Here is a 24,452-nt window from a genome sequence, read left to right on the forward strand (position 1 = left end):
TTCATCTTGTTTCTGCATCATACCTAAAGCAGTGGTTCTCAAAGTGTGGTTTCTGGACTAGCAGCATTATCAAATTCTCAGTCCTAACCCGACCTATAAAATCAAACTCTAAGGGTAGAACTCAGGAAAGTGTGTTTTAACAAGCTCGCCGGGTAATTCTGATGTATACTAAAGTTTGAGAACTATTGTTCTAACGAATTGTCTTCATTTGCATGGTCAAGATCAACTCAAGTCCATATCCATGTTCCAACCCACAGGAAGGAGTGAAGAGAGAAAGAAAGTGAAAGCAAGCAATAGACTTCTAATTAAGTATTGCAGAAGGTGCCCAACTCACTTCTGCTGACATTTCATTGTTGTTAGCTGCCAACAAGTGGGTTCTGACACGTAGGGCCCTACAACAGAACACTGCCCGGTACCGTGCTATCCTCACAATCATTGTTATGTTTGAGCCCACTGTTGCAGCCACTGTGTCAACCCATCTTGTAGAGGATCTTCCCCTTTTTCTCCGACTCTCTACCAAGCATAATGTCCTCCTCCAGGGACTGGTCCCTCCTGATAACGTGTCCAAAGTCCATGAGATGAAGCCTTGTCCGTGTTTCTAAGAAGAATTCTGGCTATACTTCTTCCAAGACAGATTCGTTCATTCTTTTGGCAGTCCATGGAATATACAATATTCTTCGACAACATCATAATTCAAAGGTATCAATTCTTCTGTCTTCTTATTCCTTGCCCAGGTTTTACATGCATATGAGGCAACTGAAAATACCACGGCTTAGGTCAGGTGCACCTTAGTCCTCAAAGTGACATCTTTGCTTTTAAACACTTTAAAGAGGTCTTTGGCAGCAGATCTGCCCAATGCAATAAGTCCTTTGATTTCTGCTGTTTCCATGGGTGTTGACTGTGGATCCAAGCAAAATTAAATCCGTGACAACTTCAACATTTTCCCTGTTTATCATGATGTTTATTGGCCCAGTTGTGGGAATTTTTGTTTTATGTCGAGGTGTAATCCATACTGAAGGCTACTGTCTTTGATATTCATCAGGAAGTGCTTCAAGTCCTCTTCACTTTCAGCAAATAAGGTTGTGTCATCTACATATCACAGGCTGTTAATGAGCCTTCCTACGATCGTGATGCTGCGTTCTCCTTCATGGAGTCCGGCTTCATTTAGGGACTGCAATAAATTCATATAATCCAGTTATTTAGGGACTACAATAAATCGGAGAATGCATACTCCATCTCCGGACTACTTTAACTAGTCCTCCTACGACAAGCTCCTCAGCGTCCTGTTGTAATCCCTCAAAACACAAAGCAATTTCTTGATGTCTCCTTTCAAATGTGCCAGTCTTCACTGAATTAAAGTAGTTAAGGTATGCCCAAGATATACTTCCAGAAGCTATACCGAATCCCAGAATTTACCCCATTCCAGCAATGGATGTGGGAGTAAAAACTTCCTTCTCGGCTTCTGTTGCTCAGATGTCAGTAAGGAACAGAAAAAAGAGTTTATTTTGAGACTGCATTCTTCGGCGCGACTTTTGCAAAGAGCTCTGCTCCAAAAGCAGGCTCCTCACCACAGGACAGCATTTACAGACGCGGCGACGTCTGGCCGGCTTTAGTCCAGGTTCGGGGTGACAGTCCCGAAACGCGACACCGGCCGCGCTCAGCGTGTCAGACGGTGGGCGGAGACCGACCTTAACCCCCAGTGCCCTATGAGAGGGGTGGGGCCGAGTTGCTTCCAAAGCACATGCGCAGAGAGCCTGTTTCCAGGCGCCTAGCTGGGAAGGGGCGCAGCCCGCGCCGAGGCCTGGGAGACCTACTGCGTACGCAGGCGCACTCAGCGATCTTCCGCTTCTTTGAGCCCTCCGCCCCCGCAGGCCCGGGGTGGGATGTGGAGGGGAGTGGTGCGGTGTTAGGAGTGAGCGTAAATGTAGCGAGAAGGTGTGCGTCTCGCAAGCCCTTCACAGCCGTAGCCGTCGTCTCTGATCCGCAAGAGTCATGCTATCCAACACCGGGTAAGGGGATGGAGCGCCACGGGGAGACAGAGACCTGGGCAGGCGGAGCGCGTGGCTTGGTGGGTGGCGGAGCGGAGTGCCCGGGTGGGCCCGGCTCGGGAGGTGGGAGGGTAAATGAAGCCATTGCAGAGTCGTGCGGCGCTCGGGAACTCTGGTCCACGTCGGGCACAGTGTGCCTGCAGTCTGCGGTAACGGGCGAAAAGTAACCCAAAGTTGTGTACTGCATGGTAACCCCCCCACCCCGCCCAAACCCGTTGCGGTCGAGTTGATTCCGACTCATAGCGACCCTATAGGACAGGGTAGAACTGCCCCCCAAGGAGTTCCAAGGAGCGGCTGGCGGGTTCGAACTGCTGACGTTTTGGTTAGTGGCCTGAGCTTTTAACCAGTGCACTACCAGGGCTGCTACTGCAGGGAAACATGTCGTTATTTTTTTATTCCAGAGTTGTACGTGCGGAAAAAGTGGAGAATCATTAAGGTTCTTGAGCTTTTCCCCATGACATTTCACCTAGAACCTGCATGCTGTCAGCCGCGTAGTTCCCAGGCCGGAATGTTTGCGTTCAGGTGAAAGCGTGCAAGTTCTACGTGAAAGGTTGTGGGTAACGTTCAGCTTGGCATGGGATGTTTTAAAAGTGATTTTCAAATTAGTAAAATAAATTGAAGTAATCATAAAGTGAGTGTATCTTGGAGCTGAGTGACATGTCCATTCTGTCATTTGCGTGAAACATACAGGCACGCGGTCAAAAGACTTAATTTAAAAGGGAGCGGTAAAAAGTGAGTCTCCCAGACCCTCCAGTTACTTTGTTAGGTTTCCAGATATTCCACACATTTATACATTTCGTACACACCCTAAGCACACACATCACCGTGAAAAATAGTAGTAGCACATTGCCTTCCGTAATTCCAGCTGTGCTCTGTAGGTAAAAAATGTTCGTTCCCACTGAAAAAATTAATTATAGATCAAATGTTTTCAGCTGGTAGAATATATTAGGATGAAAGGTCAAAAAAAAAAAAAAAAACGGTGATGTTTCATGAAGCATAAGGCTAGTAAATGACCTTCAGGTTGTACCTTTTACCCAGCTGACATAAAGAGCACTCAGCCTTGGCTGTCAGGTTATGAAGACAAGTAGGCCTTAATTATTTAAACACTTGTAAACGTTTTTGTCCCATAATGAAATTTTTCTTCAGAGTACCCAATAACGTGTCTCATATCGATGATGAGCCCCACCAAAACCTAACACATGAACAATTGTTTGTTTTTGGATAATTTCTTTTAAGTGCTAGTATTCATTGTAGAAAATTTGAAAAATACTGAAGAGCATAAAGAATATGATAAAAATTATTCACAATGCTGCCACTCAAAAGTCAGCCTTGTTAACACTTTTTCTGTGGAAAAGTGTATGTGTAGTTTATTTTATTAATTCCTCATTTCTCTTTAAGATTTATTTTGTGTTTGAGCAGATTTTGTTTACCAAATCATGCATGGCTGGCCAACTGCAGTTGTAATAAATAATTTTTAAATCATTGTGCAATGGGAGTGTAATGGAGTTATTAGCTACCAGATGGGTGGGAGTGGGGTTCAAGTAACATTTCACCAAGGAGGAAATACATATATTGTGAAAACATGCATAATTTCCTGATAAAAAACCAAACCCATTGGTCATTGAGTCAATTCCAACTCACGTGATAAAAAAAAAACCCAGTGCCATCGAGTCGATTTCATACTGGTTAGTAAATTAAGCTTTGAGATTTCTAATAAGGTCACATTTGTTCTGTTGTAGGAAGCTAGCAGGATGTACCCTTTTCATCACAGGTGCCAGTCGTGGCATTGGTAAAGCTATTGCATTAAAAGCAGCAAAGGATGGAGCGAATATTGTCATTGCCGCGAAGACTGCCCAAGCACACCCCAAGCTTCCAGGCACAATCTATACTGCTGCTGAAGAAAGTGAGTGAGTGTGACAATGCCATTTCCTAAAATGTACTCCCACCGGTTTCAATACGTAGAGAATTTGCTAGAGAATTGTTTTAGCCATATGAAAGCTACCTTGAAAATAATTTTATGATTAAGGAGGTAAGCAGGTATTCTTTCTCACTTGAGAGCTGTGGTTTTGAACCTTTTTCTCCTTCAGCACATTTGAGTGATAACAAGAGAATTCCCTTAAAAATCCTGTCTTCGGTGGCGTAGTGGTTAAGTGCTACAGCTGCTAACCAAAGGGTCGGCAGTTTGAATCCACCAGGCGCTCCTTGGAAACTCTGTAGGGCAGTTCTGCTCTGTCCTATAGGGTCGCTATGAGTCGGAACCGACTCAACGGCACTGGGTTTTTTTGGGGGGGTTTTCTAGGGCAGTGGTTCTTGGATGGGAGTGGGGGGTGAAAATGAAGTGGAGAGGATAGAACCTGGGGGTGGATAGTGTAAACACTCTGAAAAAGCTTTTCATGTTATTTATTCTCTGAACAATTTGTAAGTCCTTATTTTAATACTTTAAGCTCCTCAACATTTATCGCATGCTTATATTCAAGGCATCGTGCTAGGCATCATGCCAGAAGAGAAGGCCCCAAGAGAATGATTTTATGGTTTAAAAATTCAACTTCAGCTAATCTTGCTAGTTTTGTTAGTTATGATAATAGCGTTGTGGTTATATTAGGGAAATGCATATGAAGTATTTATGAGTGAAACGATTCCTGGGATTTGTTTTAAAGTACACCAGAAAAAAGCAAAAAAGGGAGGGAGAGAGAAATTAAACAAGTTAAACAACTGGCAGAGTATTAGTAATCATTTAAGATAGGAGATGGCTTCATGGTCCTGTTCAATATACTATTCTTTATGGTTTTCTATATTTTTTGAAATTCATAGTAAAAAGTTTTTTTTTTTTTAATTACATTACCCTCCTTTTTTTGCTTTTTAATAGAATTTTTAAAAAAGTTAATGTATCTCTTTTTGTTTTTTTATGGAGTTGTCCTGGCCAGTCTGAAGCTGGATGAGCTAGCCAATCTGTCCTACTTTAAGGGTAGAGTCACTTGTGGTTGTAAGACAGTTGTTTCTGTGAAAGTAGGATACTTTTTTCCCCTTTAACCGTTGTATCAGAATGAAAGATGTAACATTTGAATGCTAGAATGCCTTTTTGTTTGTTTATCCTTTGTAGTTGAAGCAGCTGGAGGAAAGGCCTTGCCATGTGTTGTTGATGTGAGAGATGAACAGCAAATCGAGGACGCCGTGGAGAAAGCAGTGGAGAAATTTGGAGGTAGTGCCTTAAAACAGACATAATTATTGAATATCGGGTAAAATATAAGTGTGAGTATAACTAGGTTTTAATTAAAAAAGTGGTTTTATTTTTTCAATTTTTTCAACTTTCTGAGTCTTTAGAATACAGCCGGAGCTGAGTATTTGCTCACACAGAAGGATCATATCATACCACCTGATGACTTTTCTTTTTAACTGTTAGAAATTATTTTGAATGCTATAACAAGTCCGTCTCCCAAAATAAAGTTACCCACTTTTAGGACCTTGAAAATAACATACACCCAACCAAGTGGTTCCCTAGGTCCCGTCCGCTTAAACCAAAAAACCAAACTTACTGCTGTCGAGTCAATTTTGACTCATAGCGACCGTGTAGGACTGAGTAGAACCACCCCGTAGGTTTTCCAAAGCTCTAAGGCTTTATGGAGATAAACTGCCACATCTTTCTCAAGTGGAGCTAGTGGATTTGAACCATCAATCTTTTGGTTAGCTGCTGAGCACTTTAGCTATTGTGCCACCAGGGCTCCTTCCTATCTGCTTACCTCTTCCCAATTGAGGTAACCATCATCTGATGACTTTTTGATATCTAACGGGAAAAGGGAAACCCTGCTGGCGTAGTGGTTAAGTGCTACGGCTGCTAACCAAAAGGTCGGCAGTTTGAATCTGCCAGGTGCTCCTTGGAAACCCTCTGGGGCAGTTCTACTCTGAGTAGAACTATGAGTTGGAATTGACTCAACGGCACTGGGTTATACAAAGAATAGCTATCAAGACCATGCAGAAACACAGGGAAATGTTTGACATACTTTTGTATTTTACTATTTTTATTTAACATTATTTCGCTGAGCATATAACTATAAGCAAAGTATATCGTATATGGGTAGAGACTGAATACAATAGATAGAAATGATACTTACGGGTCACCAAAACAAACTTGATCTCCTCTGATGATTTACCAGGGATTGAAACCCTAGGTCTCTTCTCTTTTCCCAGTTCCTAAGACCAGAAAAGAGCCCCTTCCTTTAAGTGAGGGGCCTTGGTGTTCTTGGAAGGAGGGCAGGTATTAGAAAGATGCTAGAGAAAAGGGAAGACTTTAAGGAAGTTGACCTAAGGTTCTTGAAGACAGGGAGGGAAGACTAGGAGGTAAGAGTAGAGCAGATATAGAGAAGCTATAAACCTTAAGGACTAAACCTCCTTACAGTTTCACAGGGTGCTCTCGTGATTGGCTGTCTCCACTGAGACAGTGAAAATCATTTGGGTGCTGTTGTAACATAGCTACCGAGTTTTACATTGACATATTGGTCGGTCATATTATCGAAAAGTATTTGTGCATCAAGCAATTGAAGCAAATAAAATGAGGGTTCAACTATATAGAGTAAATGTTTTTGTTTCCTTTTGTGATAAAGTAAATTATAACAAAATGAAGTTGAGTATTTTGAAAACAGGAATTGATATTTTGGTGAATAATGCCAGTGCTATTACCTTGAGCAACACGTTGGATACGCCTACAAAGAAAGTGGATTTGATGATGAGCGTCAACACCAGAGGCACCTACCTTACGTGAGTTAGAAATAAGAGTTGTGGGGGGAATGTTGCAATGTTTTCTCAGAGAACTTGTTGGTAAACAGAGTTGAACCAGGTTAACAGTACAGTTTAAAACCTGATCAATCCCTATAAAGGCCTCAAAGTGCTCCAAGTCAGTAGATAGTGTTTTAAATAAGTAGTTGTATTTAGAGCGCCTTTTCTCTGTGAATATAATAAAGACTAACATGTAGCTTGAGCATTTTCAAATATTTTGCATGAATACATATATGGATGCCCTGTCTTTTATTATCTTCTGATTGCTCAAGCCAGCAAGCCTTGCCTTTTTCTGATAAGAGTTTGAGGTATGTAAATAACAGTAAGCTTATATGACTCACACTTTAATACAACTGACAAAAAGTCTAATGCCATCTTGGGCAATATCAGGGGAAATGTAGAATATAGAATTAGAGAATATAGTTCTGGTTTTTCTGGATTAGACAGTCCACTTTTTCATTTATTTGTCCATTTATTTACCCACAGTTTCTGTTATTTTTCATGTGGTTGTGAGGCCAGACAGCACCACTCCCATCTCCTGTAACTTTCTAGCTTGTGACCTTTGGCAAGTAACTTAACCTCTTGCAGACTGCTAAAAAGGGGATAATAAAGTAGTCATTGGGTTGATCATGAAGATTAAGTGTGTTATGTTTGTTCTGCAAAACTTGACACTGACAATGTTAAAAAATTTTTCGTTAGTTACTTACATTCAAATTTTATTAGTTGTCTACATTTAAAACATCAAGAGATTTATATAAAAATCCAGATTTCTGACTTTTCTTGAAATACTGGGAAATCTGGTCACATATAGACAACATTCCCATGTGGCAATAGTCAGCTCCTATAGCCTAATGGCTGAGTATCAGCTGCCTTCTTAACTGGGCCCTGAGCTCCACTGTTTTTTGGAAGCTGAGGTCAGGCCAAAAAATGACCATTTATCATTGTGCTTGCATTGTTGTTTTCCTTATAAGACAAATACTTCTCATACCCACGCCTCTATCCAAAGTGGGAAAATCAAGCATATGCCAAGAGAGCCATATGTTCAAGTAAAATGGGAGTGCTTCTTTGTAGATGTGAGGCATACTTCTACAAACTTAATATGCGAAGGATCTCTTTTGAATGGAAACCGTAGTGATTCAAACCATAGTAGGAGCTATGGCAGGCATATAGAAAAGATTGTGATGAAAAACAATACATTCAAAACATTACTTACATTCCAGTAGGTTTTTTTTTTTTTTTTTAATCTTCAAATAAAACAAGCACTCCTGCTATGTGATGCAGTTACATGTTTCATGAAAAAATTATCTGGACATCAATCTTTTACAGCTGGCAAGTTTATCAAAGAATTTTGATTGAATGTAACATTTATTTAAACAGTCTTTAAAAATATCAACCAGCAATACTATTGCTCAGCATGTTGAATTAAGGCTTCAAAGGGCACCTTGTGTAAAAAAGTAAAATTATTTGTGGCGGTTTCTATTGCAGAAGATGAAGGCACAGATATAAATATGCCATCTACTTAGTTATATTTCTGTACGATGTCAGGAGATTTTGATGTGATTAAAAAGTTTTTAGACTCAGTACCCATGACATGAACAACATCAAGATGACTTACTGTTAGGCAAGCAGAAAAGTTTTGGAAGGTGTAAAGTACCTTTGTCAAAATTGGTAATCATAACTATAGACAGTATTACTGATATGGTCAGCATTACCTTTGGACTTGTTAAAATCTAATGTGGAAATGTTTTGTAAGGGTGCAAAAATTAAGTTTGTTCCTTATATTCTTTACTTAGCAGTTGCTTCTTGCTAAAAAGTTAAACACGGACTATATTGTTAGTACTGAGCACTAAATATACTTCCATGGTTTGAACTACAGACAGTTGAGTGCTTTACTTGTACTGAATACAAACATGATCACCTGCTCTGTGACAAGGTGGGGTGGCCATAGCTTATTATTGAAGAGATTTTGTTTTATAATTTGAAATAAATCAACTCTTTTTGCCACTCAAGAGAAAATTCCTCACTCAGTTCCCAACCAGCCAAGCAAAGATTGGATCAAGAACTTGACCTTTTTAGTTGACATTTGACTTATGTAAACACAAATGTGTGATTCTCTTTGCTCATTCCTTGTGAAGTTGTGTCTTTGAAATATCTATTTGGCAAGCACAACCTGGCTCACTTTCCTATACTGAGGTCATTTTCCAGAAATGAAAGTGATGGCCTAAGCCCCATTCCTACAATTGTAGATTTGAAGGTTCAATTCAAAACAAAACAAAACATACTGATTCTAGACTATAGGAAAATGAACTAACTTGTTCAGTGAGTGCTATTAGTATGGTTGAAGAACTACAAATGGAAGTTATGAGTAGGGCACTAAAGTATTAAAAACTATGAGTATGTTGGAATAACAGATCTACAAATATTTTAGGAAGAGATATCCTTAATACTAAAAACGCTTGTGCAAAAGATTCTATTCATTTTTGAAGGTTCCTACATTTATGAACAGCTATTTTTTTTTATAAATACAACTAAATATTGCTCCCAATAAAAGTCATGTTATAGTTCCAAACGAAAGACCTAACATTGCTTTTTGGGGCCAAACAAAAAAGGTGTCAGGTTTTTGACCTTCTGTGAAAGATATAAGCTATGAAAGAAAATTTCATAATGAAATATTTCCATTGTAATTTGTTTTTTTATTTTTAATTTAATATATAATATCCAGTATTATATGTCTGTGTCATGTTACGTGCTTTTAAGAGTTCAGTAATGAAGTTTGATTGTATTTCTGAATAGTTGATTTTTCTCACACCCAGCCCACTTTATTTCTGTATTCCAATGCCCTTTAGGCCTTTAAGTTTGCAACCCATGGTTAAGCCACATAGTTCATATAAAAGTAATAAGTACAATGCCTCGTACATAGTAAGCTTTCAATAAACTTAATTATTTTATTAAGCTGAGGGTATTAGTATCTAAGCATGGTGCTAAGAAATGTTCAGTGTGATTTCTAAGACAAGGCATGTTGCTGGGAAAAATGCACCTGATGTAGGATTACTAACACTGAGGACCAGGTAGGCAGTCTGCAGGTGGAAAGGTTTTGTCTAGTAGATCAAAGGAGAAGCTCATATTTATAATGTAAATGAAATGAGCTCTTTCTTTTGAGTTTAAAATATGGTCTTACTGCCTGGAATAGATGTAGTTTGTTTCCTGTTGATGCTTTGAAATGCCATTTCTCTGTTGTAGTGAAAATCAGCTATAATATTGTTTACCCTCCCCCTGCGTCACTCCCATAAAAATGAGGCACCTTTGGAAATGAAAAACAATATGTACAAAAAACCTTCTAGTGATATTGATTGTATTTGGTTTTTAAGCTTGAAAAGATGTAACAACAGTGTTGCACATTTGGTAATAAAAAAACTGATTTGAAAAAAGAATGGACTAGTTCAAAGTCCAGGGAGTCACTGATTATAACATAAAGCTATAATATAATTGAGCTATACTATTGTTTTAGCTTAACATTTAAAATTTTGAAAGTACTGGACTTGATTCTTTTGTAAAATAAATTGCCTCCCTCTTGTTAGCAAATTAAATTTGGGAATGTCCTGGGAGTTATGTTACTAAATTCTAGCTCCATTGTAGTAGGACTACTGCACCTACTAAGATGAGAGAAATCCGCACATGTAATACTAATAATAAACCAACCAATTGCCGTTGAGTCAATGCTGACTCGTAGTGACCCTATAAGACAGAGTAGAACTGCCCCGTAGGGTTTCAAAGGAGCCTCCAGTGGATTTGAACTGTCAGCCTTTATGGTTAGCAGCCATAGCTCTTAATCACGATGCCACCAGGAATAGTAAGAATAGCCATTGTTTATTTCATGCTTAGTATATGCATTGTTAGAAGTACCTCATGTATATCATGGCATTTTAACCCTCTGGACAGTAGTCTATGGTTGCTGGTATTGCCAACATTGCAAATGAAAAAAACTGAGGATTAGATTGCTATATAATTTGCCCTTGGTCCAGCAATTAAGAGGGCAGGATCAGGATTTGAACCCAAGTCTGTGTGACTTGGACACTTACGTTCTTTACCACAATGCTGACTGACAAGTACAGTAACTGTTACCGAAAACTTTGTGTATATCTTGGGGAGGGGAGTGTTTGAGAAGGTTGTGGTTGAGGATAACCTCAGTTCGGCTTTAGGTAATATGTCATGGATTTGATTATTTTCACCAACTAGAGCATCTTGTCTGGCCAGCAAGCGGAGATTCAAGAGATGTAGATTAGTTGCATTTTCTATCTTCATTCTAGGATAGTAAAAACAAACAAACATACCCTACAGATTATAGAACAAGTTCAGTTTCCCCAAAAACCCACTGCCTTCGAGTCGATTCCCACTCATAGCGACCCTATAGAACAGATTAGAACTGCACCATAGAGTTTCCAAGGAGCGCCTGGCAGATTTGAACTGCCGACCTCTTTGGTAGCAGCCGTAGCACTTAACCACTACACCACCAGGGTTTCTGAAATAGGAGTGGTTTAAATACAGCTTTAAAAAAGTGAGATGTTAGAAAGGTATTAACTTGATTTATGTTTTCTTTTGCTTTCAGATCTAAAGCATGTATTCCTCATTTGAAAAAGAGTAAAATTGCTCATATCCTCAACCTCAGCCCTCCGCTGAACCTAAATCCATTGTGGTTCAAACAGCACTGTGGTAGGTGGTAGGGGAGGGGATGGTGTGTTTGGTTAATTTATTTTTAATTAAATCAGCATATCGATGATATAATAAAATCTGTACATAGCATTCAACATTGAATGTTCTATGCAAAATCAGTAGTATTTTGGAAAGTAATTTTTATCTATAATTTAAAAAATTGAGATATATTTTGCATTCAATACAACACATAGGTCTTAATGGTACAGTTTGATAAATGTCAAAACTTGTATAACCAACACCCAAATCAGGAGAATGGATTTCCATCACCTCAGAAAACTCCCTCATGTCCCTTTCCAGTCAATAAAATGGATGCATTTTGTTGTGTGTAATTTATGCCTCAATAAAGTTGGTTAAAAACTATTCATGCAATATCTTACCATTCAAACAAAGTAATGATTTAAGGTGAGTCATCTAAGGAGGCTTGGTTGCACAATGGTTAAGCACTTGGCTGCTAACCAAAAGGTTGGCAGTTTGAGCCTACCAGCTCCTCCTGGCAATTTGCTCCTATAAAGATTTCAGCCTAGGATACCCCATGGGGCAGTTCTGCTCTGTCCTAAAGGGTTGGTATGGGTCAGAATCAGCTTGATGGCACACAACAACAACAAGCTAAGTAACAAGATTTATGTGTAGATGCCCACTTAAAAATAGCTGTGTCAGACATGGCAGGGCATATTTCAACAAGATTTTGAAAGACACGTAGCATAGGAACCAATAAAACAGAACTAAAAAAAGGTCTGTTTTAACTGACTAGGTTCAAATTTGCAACTGTTTTACTGGTAGTAGTTTTCCTGTAAATGATCACTTTCATTCTTTAAAAAGAAAAGAAAAAGCAGGTTAAGAAACAATAATGTATCTTATCCGCATAATATTAAGAAAAGTCAAAGTTTATTACTGTCTTTTTTCTTAGAATGGAAGTATGTAAGAGTAGTTCGTTCTTATGCAGCTACTTCCATATAGATATTCTTTTAGAAAGAGTACATTTTAAAAATTATATCTTACGTATTTTACGTTATTGAAGAGAATTCTGAAAAAATACATCAGGAAGGAACTAGTAAGAAAGAATTTGTTATTTATACTCACAAATTAACGTGTTTTAAAATTGTTTCTTTGTGGTTTCATTTAGCTTATACCATTGCTAAGTATGGTATGTCTATGTGTGTACTTGGAATGGCAGAAGAATTTAAAGGCGAAATTGCAGTCAATGCATTATGGCCTAAAACAGGTATGTTCTTTAAAAATTTGTTTATTGGATTCTCCCTTATTGTTCTTGACACTCTTGAGGTGCATCTTGGGTGGCATGGGGTGGGGGTGAGTAGACTGTCAACAGTAACCTCAATCTGTGTGTCAGGAAAGAAGTCAAACTTCTTATTATCCAGCATAAGACCTTTTTGTCTTCTGTTTTAGTCTTAGTTCTATAATTAAACGTTTATGGGTAGTACTGATAGCGTAGGTTATGTGTGATTTTATATGTGTTCCTTGTTGATCTTACGGCATTGTGTGTGTGTTTTTAGAAGAATTATGTGGAGAGATTTAGATTTAGGTAGCCATGATTCTAGGTCCTGCAAGGTAAGAGGCCGGGGAAATGAAGGGCTGTCAGTGAAGATTCATGGGGCACCAAGTTAGGAGAACTTGGTTGTTGCAGCCAGGTCTTCAGTCACCATCTTTCTTTTCTTCTAAGGACTCTAGGAGTCAGTTTTCTTAAATTCTTTTCTTCTGCACTTTGACCAAGACATTTTCCTCCCTTGCCCACTGTGGGATCAGAACCGTGTTTTATGTTTTCTCTTCTGCTTCTGTAGCAGACACAATTCTTTTAAGATTTTCTGAAGATTGATATTCTTTACAAAAGGAAAGATATGCACCCAGTGGGAAAAAAAATGCATCTACAGTGTTTTTCATACTACATGTCAGGACTCATTGGTGAGGCATGAAATCAATTTAGTATAGGGAGGGATTGATATAGTGGGTAGCAGTCAGAGTTGTGTTTTTTTCTAATAGAGTAGAATAGAAAATATCAGTGCAGTGCATATAGTAAGGATCAATATTGTTTCATAAGCCCTTATACGTGTGTGTATATATGTATATATGTTCGTATGCGGCTGTACTTATACTTGTCACTTGCCATTTTTTGTTTTTCTCCAAACATTCATTGAGACTCTATATGCCAGGCACAGTTCTTTGCACTATTCATTCATTTATAAATCATTTTATTCATTTAGCAGATAATTTACGAAGTGTCTACTGTGTGCAAGGCATTAGGGCTACTAAGATGAATGTGATGTAGTCCTTTCACTCAAAGAGTTTACCATTTAGTGTGAGGTATGAAGGAGTTTCTTACAACCATTTGCCCTTATTCCTTCTCTTCTTTCCCCCACTCTCCCCTAAAGTATAGGTCTTTAAGATCCTGGGGGTAACAAAGTTAAAAAAAAAAAAAAAAAAACCTAGTCTACCTCTAAGAATTTTAGATTTTATTCATACAGTGAAGATTTATTAGCTACTATTATCTGCCCAAATTCTGTTCTAGTTATTTAAGATACATCAGGGAACTTAACAGACAAATCCCTGCCCTTTTGGAACCTATAGTCTAATTTGGAGAGATATAATAAATAATACATAATGAATAATAAAGTATATAGTATGCTAGAAGGTGATGAGTGCTATAGAAGAGATAGAACAGGATAAAGAGATGGGAGTCTCAGGTGTTAGGGAGGGTGGGTTACAATTTTTCAGTAGGGTGAAAAGACTTGGCCTTTTTGAGAAGATATCATTTGAGTATATGCTTGAAGAACATGAGGGAGTTAGCCATGCAGATATGATAGCCACGGGGTACAAGAGGGAAACACATTGAAGACAGAGAACTAGCCAGTACAAAGGTCTTATGGTGCAACCTGCCTGGCATCATCAAAGAACAGAGAGAAGTCCAGTGTGGCTGGAGCAGAGTGGAGAGGGGGAGAGTAGTAGGAAATGATGAGATGATGTCCAAGGGGAAATGGGGGTCAGATGTCATGGGGCCTTGTCAAGACTTGAGCTTTTACTCTGCATGAAATGGGGCACTATTGCAGGGTTTTGAGCAGAAGAGGGACTTGATCAAACTTAAAAGTTCAAAGGATCTCTCTGGCTGCTTGTTGAGAATAGATTTTCATGGGGCAAAGGCAGAAACGGAAACAGGTTGAAAGCTATTGCAGTAGTCTTGGCACAATATATTGGTGGCTTTCATTGGGTGATGGCAGTAAGTATGGGAGGAGTAGTTGGATTCTGATATGTTTTGAAGGTAGAACAGAATCTGCTGATGCATAGGGTGTGGGCTTGTTGGATATGGGATGTAGGAGAAAAAGAAGAGTTAAGGATGACTTCAAGGTTTTTGGCTTGAGTAACTGGAACAGTGGAGTTGCCATCCCCTGAGAGGGGGCGAGCTGCATATGGAGCAGGCTGGGGAGCACGGTTAGGCCTTCACTTTGGGGCATTGAGTTTGAGCATCCAAGTGGAGATGGTCAGTCTGGAGGTCAGGAGAGAGGTCCAGGCTAGACTTAGAAATTTTGGGGTTATCAGAAATAGATGGTATTTAAAGCCACAAGACTAGATGATATCACCTAGTGTGTGAATAAAGGAACAGAAAAAACTATTAAGAGATTGGGAAGTCAAGTAAAAAAAGTGTTTCAAGGAGGAGGGAACATGATCAATTGCACCCAATGCTGCGGTTAGTTTATATGAGATAGGGAGTGACCGTCCAGTTTAGCAGTTTTTACTTCTCCGTCACATCATTTATGACATTTGTAATTAAATAATTACTTTTATAATTATTGTTTAATGTTTATCTCCCTTGCTGGAATGAATACTTCTTGAGGATAAGGACTGTGTTTGTTCATTTTATTGTACCTATTTGATAAATAGTTGATGAATGAGTGAATGGATAAATGTGCAGTATGATTAACTTCTGACTAGTTCCAAACTAGATGTTCTGAATAAAGCTCATATAAGAAAGAGGGAGAACATTGTGTGACAGGGAACGTGGAGGACAGTGTTAGGATACCCAGGTGATATCAGCTGTCAAGATCTTTGCCTTGAGACATTCATGTGGCTAACAGATATAGGAGGAAATGCTGGTGATCAGTAGCCATTAGAGAAGTGCAAATCAAAACCACAATGAGATCCCATCTCACACCCGCCCCCCCATTACTAGCATTAATCAAAAAACCAGAAAATAACAAATGCTGGAAAGGCTGCTGGGAGATTGAAACTCTTAAACACTGCTGATGGGAATGCAAAATGGTACAACTTTTTAGAAATCAACATAGCACTTCCTTAAAAAGCTAGAAATAGAACTACCATATGATCCAGCAGTCCCACTCCTTGCAATATATCCTAGAGAAATAAGAGCCATTACATGAATAGACATATGCACACCCATGTTCACTGCAGTATTATTCACAGTAGCAAAAAGATGGAAACAACCTAAGTGCCCATCTGCAGATGAATGGATAAACGAACTATGGTACATACACACAATGGAATATTACACAGCAGAAAGAACAATGATGAATCTGCAAAGCATCTCACAACATGGATGAATCTGGAGGGCATTAAAAAACCCCTTTGCCATTGAGTTGATTCCAACTCAGCGATCCTATAGTGACTCTATAGGGCAGAGTAGAACTGCCCCATGCAGTTTCCAAGGAGTACCTGGTAGATTTGAACTGCTGACCTTTTGGTTAGCAGCCACAGCTCTTAACCGCTATGCCATGGGGGAGGGCATTATGCTGAGTGAAATAAGTCAATTATAAAAGGACAAATACTGTGTGAGACTACTACTGTTGAAACTCATGACAAGGAGGCAGGGCCAAGATGACGGAGTAGCCAGATGCGTCCGGTGATCCCTCTTACAACATAGACCCAAAAAAACAAGTGAAATGATTATATTTATGACAAGGTTATAAATCAAAGGCAAAGTTAGAAAACACACTGAGTGGCAGGGAAAGGGAGAGACAGTTCAGAAGCAGAGTTTCTGGACTTGAATCGCCGGGACACCCCAGGCACCATTCCCGGGAGCAACTGCAGCAGGCTAGTAGTAGCGTTCAGCCACAGTTTCCTCAGAAACAGCCAGCTGCACAGTCTACTCACACCTCCGGAACCAGAGAATAACGGTGCTCTGGATAAAACCTAAGTACTTATGTATATTTTACCACGCCCCATCCCCCAAAGCTGGCTTCAGTGACTGTTGATTTCCCTGGGCTTGAGATAGGTTCTGCTGAGTGCCCTGAGCCATTCTCCTGGCCTTGGAGAAGAAATAAATTCACAATTGGGGGAAAAGATAATTTGCCAGCTCCACTAACCTGGGGAGCTCAGGACAGAAGCAGCTCCTGTCCAGGCATAAATGGTCTGTGTACTTTGAATACCTTTCCCTGCTGCATGGACCTGTGTGGGCCTATTTCAGGAGAATAGGCCCTTGTTGGCAGACTGCAACTGTTTCAGCTGTGCAGTGGAGAGGTGGGTGTTTGATGTTTGACACTGCTTTCCTATTAAACAGAGTCTTCACCTACACACATCAGGGGCCTAAAGACTGGTGGCTCCGCTCAGGTCACCCAGCCACCCACGACTGGGGTCCAAGGATAATTGGTACCTCCCAGTCCTTACAGCCAAAAGAATTGGTTGCCTGTGGTCTCTCTGCAGAACCCAGCCACCTGTGCACTCTAGGGAACAGGGACGTGCTTTCCTCACAGACACTTGGGACGGTTGTCAGCCCCCTGCCTTATTCAGAGCATGACCCCGTGCTGCAACCAGGTAATGGTACCTACACCAATCACCCCTGCCCCTCTAAGACTGAAGGACAGAGCCTGTACCACACACTTGATGACCAGCTACCTGGACACCTGAGCTGAATCCATTCAAGAAAAGTGATTGGACTCCTAGGCTGATATGCCTGATAACAGCTGTAGCCATCTGGTGACAGAACATCAGAACTTGAAAGGCAAAAATAATCAAGCTAGCTCACTCAAGTGACCCATTTGGGCATATCAAAACAAAACAAAGCAAGAAGCTAGGATATAGTAAGCAAACAAAGTAAATTAATACAATAACTTATAGATGGCTCAGAGGCAACCGTCAATATCAAATCACATAAAGAAGCAGAGCATGATCACTTCAACAAGCTCTCAAAACAAAGAATTAGGGGATTTTCTGGATGAAGGTGCCTTCCTGGAATTGCCGGATGCGGAATACAAAAGATTAGCATACAGAACTCTTCAAGACGTCAGGAACGAGATTAGGAAGGAGATCAGGCAATACGCAGAACAAGCCAAGGAACGCACAGATAAAGCAGTTGAAGAAATTAAAAAGCTTATTCAAGAACTTAATGAAAAATTTAATAAGCTGCAAAAATCCATAGGGAGACAGCAATCAGAAATTCAGAAGATTAACAATAAAATTACAGAATGAGACAACTCAGTAGAGCAGCAGAATTGAGCAAGTGGAAGGGAGAATTGGTGAGATTGAAGATAAAGCACTTGGCACCAATATATTTGAAGAAAAATCAGGTAAAAGAATTAAAAAAAAAAATGAAGCCGTAAGAATCATGTGGGACTCTTATCAACAGAAATAACCTATGAGCCATTGGAGTACCAAAACAGGGAGGGATAACAAAAAATACAAAGAGAATTGTCGAAGATTTGTTGGCAGAAAATTTAACTGATATCGCAAAAGATGAGAAGGTATCTATCCGCGATGCTTATCGAACTCCACATAAGGTATATCTTAAAAGAAAGTCACCAAGACATATTAAAATCAAACTTGCCAAAACCAAAGAATTTTAACAGCAGCTAGGGATAAACAAAAAGTCACCTATAAAGAGAGCCAGTGAGAATAAGCTCGGACTACTTGGCAGAAACCATGCAGGCAAGAAGGCAATGGGATGACTTATATAAAGCATTGAAGGAAAAAAATTGCCAGCCAAGAGTCATATGTCTAGCAAAACTGTCTTTCAAATATGAAGGTCAAATTAGGACGTTTCCAGGTAAACAGAAGTTTAGAGAATTTGTAAAAACCAAACCAAAACTACAGGAAATACTAAAGGGAGTTCTTTGGTTAGAAAATCAATAATAGCAGGTATCAACCCAAGAGTAGGATACTGGATAGAGCAATCAGATGTCAGTCTAGATAGGGAAATCTGAAAATGAGTCAAGATTAAAAAAATGCTCAAAACAGGGAAACAGCGAGATTATTATGTAAAAGAAGACAACATTAAAACAATAAAGAGGGACTAAGAAATGTAGTCATAGATCATTCAGATGGAGAGGAAGACAAGGTGATATAAAGAAATAAAAGTTAGGTTTAAACTTAGAAAAATAGGAGTAAATACTAAGGTAACCACAAAGGAAACTAACAGTCCTACTCATCAAAATAAAATACAAGAAAAAAATAGAGACTCAGCAGAAACAAAATCAGTAATAACGAATAAGAGGAAAAGACTATATAACGATAACCTACTCAGCACAAAAAATTAAGTGGGAAAAAAACTGTCAACAACACACAAAAAAAGACATCAAAATGACAGCACTAAACTCATACCTATCCATAACTACGCTGAATGTAAATAGTCTAAATGCACCAATAAAGAGACAGAGACTGGCAGAATGGATAAAAAAACATGATCCATCTATATGCTACCTACAAGAGACACACCTTAGACTTAGAGACACAAACTAAAACTCAAAAGGATGGAAAAAAATATATCAAGCAAACAACAATCAAAAGAGAGCAGGAATGGCAGTATTAATCCCTGACAAAATAGACTTTAAAGTTAAATCCACAAAGAATAAAGAAGGACACAATATAATGATTAAAGGGACAATATACCAGGAGGATGTAACCATATTAAACATTTGTGCACCCAATAACAGCACTGCAAGATCCACAAAACAAACTCTAACAGCATTGAAAAGTGAGATAGCTTCACAACTATAGTAGGAGACTCCAACACACCCACTTTCGGTGAAGGACAGAACATCCAGAAGGAAGCTCAATAAAGACACGGAAGATCTAAATGCTACAGTCAACCAACTTGACCTCATAGACATATACAGAACACTCCACCCAACAGCAGCCAAGTATACTTTCTTTTCTACTGCACATGAAACATTTTCTAGAATAGACCACATATTAGGTCATAAAGCAAGCCTTAGCAGAAACCAAAACATCGAAATATTATAAAGCATCTTCTCTGACCATAAAAGTAGAAATCAATAACAGAAAAAAGCAGGGAAGAAAAATCAAACACTTCGAAATTGAACAATACCCTGCTCAAAAACGACTGGGTTATAGAAAACATGAAGGATGGGATAAAGAAATTCATAGAATCCAATTAGAATGAAAACACTTCCTATCAGAACCTTTGGGACACAGCTAAAGCAGTGCTCAGAGGTCAATTTATATCAATAATACACACATACAAAAAGGAGAAAGGGCCAAAATCAAAGAATTATTCCTATAACTTGAACAAATAGAGAGGAACAACAACAACAACAAAAAACCTTGGGCACCAGAAGAAAGCAAATAATAAAAATTAGAGCAGAATTAAACGAAATAGAAAACAGAAAAACAATTGAAAGTGTTAACAAGACCAAAAGCTGATTCTTTGAAAAACTTAACAAGATTGATAAGCCATTGGCCAAACTGACAAAAGAAAAACAGGAGAGGAAGCAAATAACCCAAATAAGAAATGAGATGGGTGATATTACTACAGACCCAACCGAAATTAAAACAATCATATCAGATTACTACAAAAAATTGTCCTCTAACAAATTTGAAAACCTAGAAGAAATGGCTGAATTCCTAGAAACACACTACCTACCTAAACTAACACAAACAGAGGTAGAACAACTAAATAGACCCATAACAAAAGAGATTGAAAAGGTAGTCAAAAACTCCTAAGAAAAAAAGCTGTGGCCTGGACTGCTTCACTGGAAAGTTCTACCAAACTTTCAGAGTAAGAGTTACCACCACTATTACTAAAGGTATTTCAGAGCATACAAAAAGATAGAATACTCCCAAACTCATTCTATGAAGCCAGCATATCCCTATACAAAAACCAGGTAAAGACACCACACAAAAAAAAATGCAGACCTATATCCCTTATGAACCTAAATGTAAAAATCCTCAGCAAGATTCTAGCCAATAGAATTCAACAACACACACAAAAAAATAATTCACCATGACCAAGTGGGATTCATACCAGGTGTACAGGAATGGTTCAATGTTAGAAAAACAAAACGTAATCCATCACATAAGTAAAACAAAAGACAAGAACCACATTATCAATTGATGTAGAAAAGCATTTGACAAAGTTCAACACCCATTCATGATAAAAGCTCTCAGCAAAATAGGAATAGAAGGAAAATTCCTCAATGTAATAAAAGGCATTTATACAAAGCCAACAGCCAACATCATCCTAAATGGACAGAGTCCAAAAGCATTCCGCTTGAGATCAGGAACCAGACAGGGATGCCCTTTATCACCACTTTTATTTAACATTGTGCTGGAGGTCTTAGCCAGAGCAATTAGGCTAGATAAAGAAATAAATGGCATTCAGATTGGTAAGGAAGAAGTCAAAGTATCTCTATTTGCGATGACAGGATCTTATACACAGAAAACCCTAAAGAATCCTCAAGAAAACTACTGAAACCGATAGAAGAGTTCAGCAGTGTATCAGGATACAAGATAAACATACGAAAATCGGATTCCTCTACACCAACAGAAAGAACATCAAAGAGGAAATCACCAAATCGATACCATTTACAGTAGCCCCCAAGAAGATAAAATACTTAGGAATAAATCTTTACCAGAGACGTAAAACACCTATACAAAGAAAACTAGAAGATGCTACTACAAGAAACCAAAAGAGACCTACATAAATGGAAAAACATACCTTGCTCATGGATGTGAAGACTTAACGTTGTAAAAATGCCTGTTCTACCAAAAACAATCTATAGATACAATTCCGACCTGAATTCCAGCAACATATTTTTTAATAAGATGGAGAAACAAATCACCAACTTCATATGGAAGGGGAAGAGGCCCCGGATAAGTAAAGCATTACTGAAAAAGAAGAACAAAGTGGGAGGCCTCACTCTACCTGATTTTAGAACCTATTATACTGCCACAGTAGTCAGAACAGCCTGGTACTGGTACAACAGATACATAGACCAATGGAACAGGATTGAGAATCCAGGCATAAACCCACCCACATATGAGCAGCTGATATTTGACAAATACCCAAAGTCAGTGAAATGGGGAAAGACAGTCTCTTTAACAAATGCTGCTGGCATAACTGGATATCCATCTGCAAAAAATGAAACAAGACCCATACCTCACACTATGCACAAAAACGATCTCAAAATGGATCAAAGACCTGAATATAAAATCTAAAATGATAAAGATCATGGAAGAAAAAATAGGGACAACACTAGGAGCCCTAATACACGGCATAAACGGTATATAAAACATTACGACAATGCAGAAGAGAAACTAGACAAGTGGGAGCTCCTACAAATCAAACATCTATGCTTATCCAAAGACTTCACCAAAAGAGTAAAAAGATTACCTACAGACTGGGAAAAAGTTTTTAGCTATGACATTTCCAGTCAGCATCTGATTTCTAAAATGTACGTGATCTTGCAAAAAGTCAACTACAGAAAGGCAAATAACCCAATTAAAAAATGGGCAAAGGATAGGAACAGACACTTCACTAAGAAGACATTTAGGTAGCTAACAGATACATGAGGAAATGCTCAGGATCATTAGTCGTGAGAGAAAAGCAAATCAAAACCGCAATGACATTCCATCTCACTCCAACAAGGCTGGCATTAATCAAAAAAACACAAAATAATAAAGAGATTTTGTGGAGAGACTGGAACTTACGCACTGCTGGTGGGAAAGTGAAATGGTACAACCACTTTGGAAATTGATTTGGTGCTTTAAAAAGAAAAAAAGAAAAAATTAGAGCTGTCATACTGTCCAGCAGTCCTACTCCTTGGAATATATCCTAGAGAAATAAAAGTCTTTACACAAACAGATATATGCACACCCATGTTCATTGCAGCACCGTTTACAACAGCAAAAAGATGGAAGCAACCAAGATGCCCATCAACAGATGAATGGATAAATAAATTATGGTATATTCACACAATGGAATACTACACATTGATAGAGAACAATGATGAATCCGTGAAACATTTCATAACATGGAGGAATCTGGAAGGCGTTATGCTGAGTGAAATAAGTCAGTTGTGAAAGGACAAATATTGTATAAGACCACTATTATAAGAACTCGAGAAATAGTTTAAACAGAGAAGAAAATATTCTTCCATGGTTACAAGAGTGGGGAGGGAGGGAGGGAGGGAGGGGGTATTCACTAATGAGATGTTAGACAACAACTATTTGAGGGGAAGGGAAAGACAACACACAATACAGGAGAGGTCAGCACAACTGGACTAAACCAAAAGCAAAGATGTCTCCTGAATAAACTGAATGCTTCGAAGACCAGCGTAGCAGGGGCGGGGGTTTGGGGACCATGGTTTCGGGGACATCTAACTCAACTGGCATAATAAAATCTGTTAAGAAAACATTGTGCATCCCACTTTGTTGAGTGGCATCTCCGGTCTTAAATACTAGCATCAGCTAAGCTAAGATGCATCAACTGGTCTCAACCCACCTGGAGCAAAGGAGAATGAAGAGCACCAAAGACACAAGGTAATTATGAGCCCAAGAGATGGAAAGAGCCACGTAAACAAGAGACTACATCGGCCTGAGACCAGAAGAACTAAATGGTGCCCGGCTATAACCGGTGACTGCCCTGACAGGGAACACAACAGAGAACCCCTGAGGGAGCAGGAGAGCAGTGGGGTGCAGACCCCAAATTCTCATAAAAACACCAGACTTAATGGTCTGACTGAGACTAGAAAACCCTGGTAGCCATGATCCCCAGACCTTATGTTAGCCCAAGACAGGAACCATTTTCAAAGCCAACTCTTTTGACAGGTATTGGACTGGACAATGGGATAGAAAATGATACTGGTGAAGAGTGAGCTTCTTTGATCACGTAGACACATGAGACTATGTGGGCAGCTCCTGTCTGGAGGAGAGACGAGAGGGCCAAGGTGGTCAGAAGCTGTCTGAATAGACACGAAAAGAGAGAGCAGAGGGAAGGAGTGTGCTGTCTCATTAAGGCGAGAGCAGCTAGGAGTATATAGCAAGGTTTATATAAATTTTTGTGTGAGAGACTGACTGGATTTGTAAACTTTCACTTAAAGCACAATAAAAATAAGTAAAAAAAAAAATCATGAAAAGGTTTGCACACAAAAATAAACAATCTTTGTTGGTTATAAGGAAGGGGAGGAGTGGGAGGGAAAAACACTAAATAGACGATAGGTAAGTGGTAACTTTGATGAAGGGTAAGACAGTATACAATACTGGGGAAGCCAGCACAGCTTGTCCTAGTCAATGTCATGGAAGCGCCGTACACATGTCCAAACTCCCTGAGGGACCAAATTCCTGGGCTGAAGGCTCTAGGGACCATGATCTGGGGAAACATCTAGCTCATTTGGCATAACATAGTTTACAAACAAAATTTTCTACATTCTACTTTGGCGAGTAGCGTCTGGGGTCTTAAAGGGCGTGAGCGGCCACCTAAGATACTCCAATGATCTCATCCTGTCTGTAGCAAGGGAGAAAGAAGACAACCAAAGACATAAGGGAAAGATTAGGCCAAAGGACTAATGGACCACAACTACCAAAACCTCCACCAGTCTGAGTCCAGCACAACAAGGTGGTGCTTGGCGACTACCACCGACAGCTCTGACAAGGATTACAATAGAGGGTCCTGGACAGAGCTGGAGAGAAATGTAGAATAAAATTCTAACTCACAAAACAAACAAA

The 24,452-nt window shown here is 39.2% G+C and overlaps 1 protein-coding gene across 3 annotated transcripts in view; it reads left to right on the plus strand.

Annotated features, from left to right (window-relative positions):
* Window positions 1-1,726: 1,726 nt before the first annotated feature.
* The window catches only part of HSDL2 (hydroxysteroid dehydrogenase like 2), a 68,370-nt gene continuing 45,644 nt past the window's right edge, over window positions 1,727-24,452 (plus strand). Inside the window, exons 1-6 of one of the 3 annotated variants that reach the window (XM_049895643.1) lie at window positions 1,897-2,009; window positions 3,788-3,951; window positions 5,149-5,247; window positions 6,686-6,800; window positions 11,425-11,528; window positions 12,655-12,753. In XM_049895643.1, coding sequence (XP_049751600.1) covers window positions 1,993-2,009; window positions 3,788-3,951; window positions 5,149-5,247; window positions 6,686-6,800; window positions 11,425-11,528; window positions 12,655-12,753 — 598 coding nt within the window. In that variant the 5' untranslated portion in view covers window positions 1,897-1,992. Of the gene's footprint in view, window positions 2,010-3,787; window positions 3,956-5,148; window positions 5,248-6,685; window positions 6,801-11,424; window positions 11,529-12,654; window positions 12,754-24,452 lie in introns of those variants that run through there. The other 2 variants (XM_049895642.1, XM_049895644.1) reach the window with 2 other exon arrangements.

Source organism: Elephas maximus, chromosome 9 (assembly GCF_024166365.1).
Source record: "Elephas maximus indicus isolate mEleMax1 chromosome 9, mEleMax1 primary haplotype, whole genome shotgun sequence".
Taxonomy (NCBI): Eukaryota; Metazoa; Chordata; class Mammalia; order Proboscidea; family Elephantidae; genus Elephas; species Elephas maximus.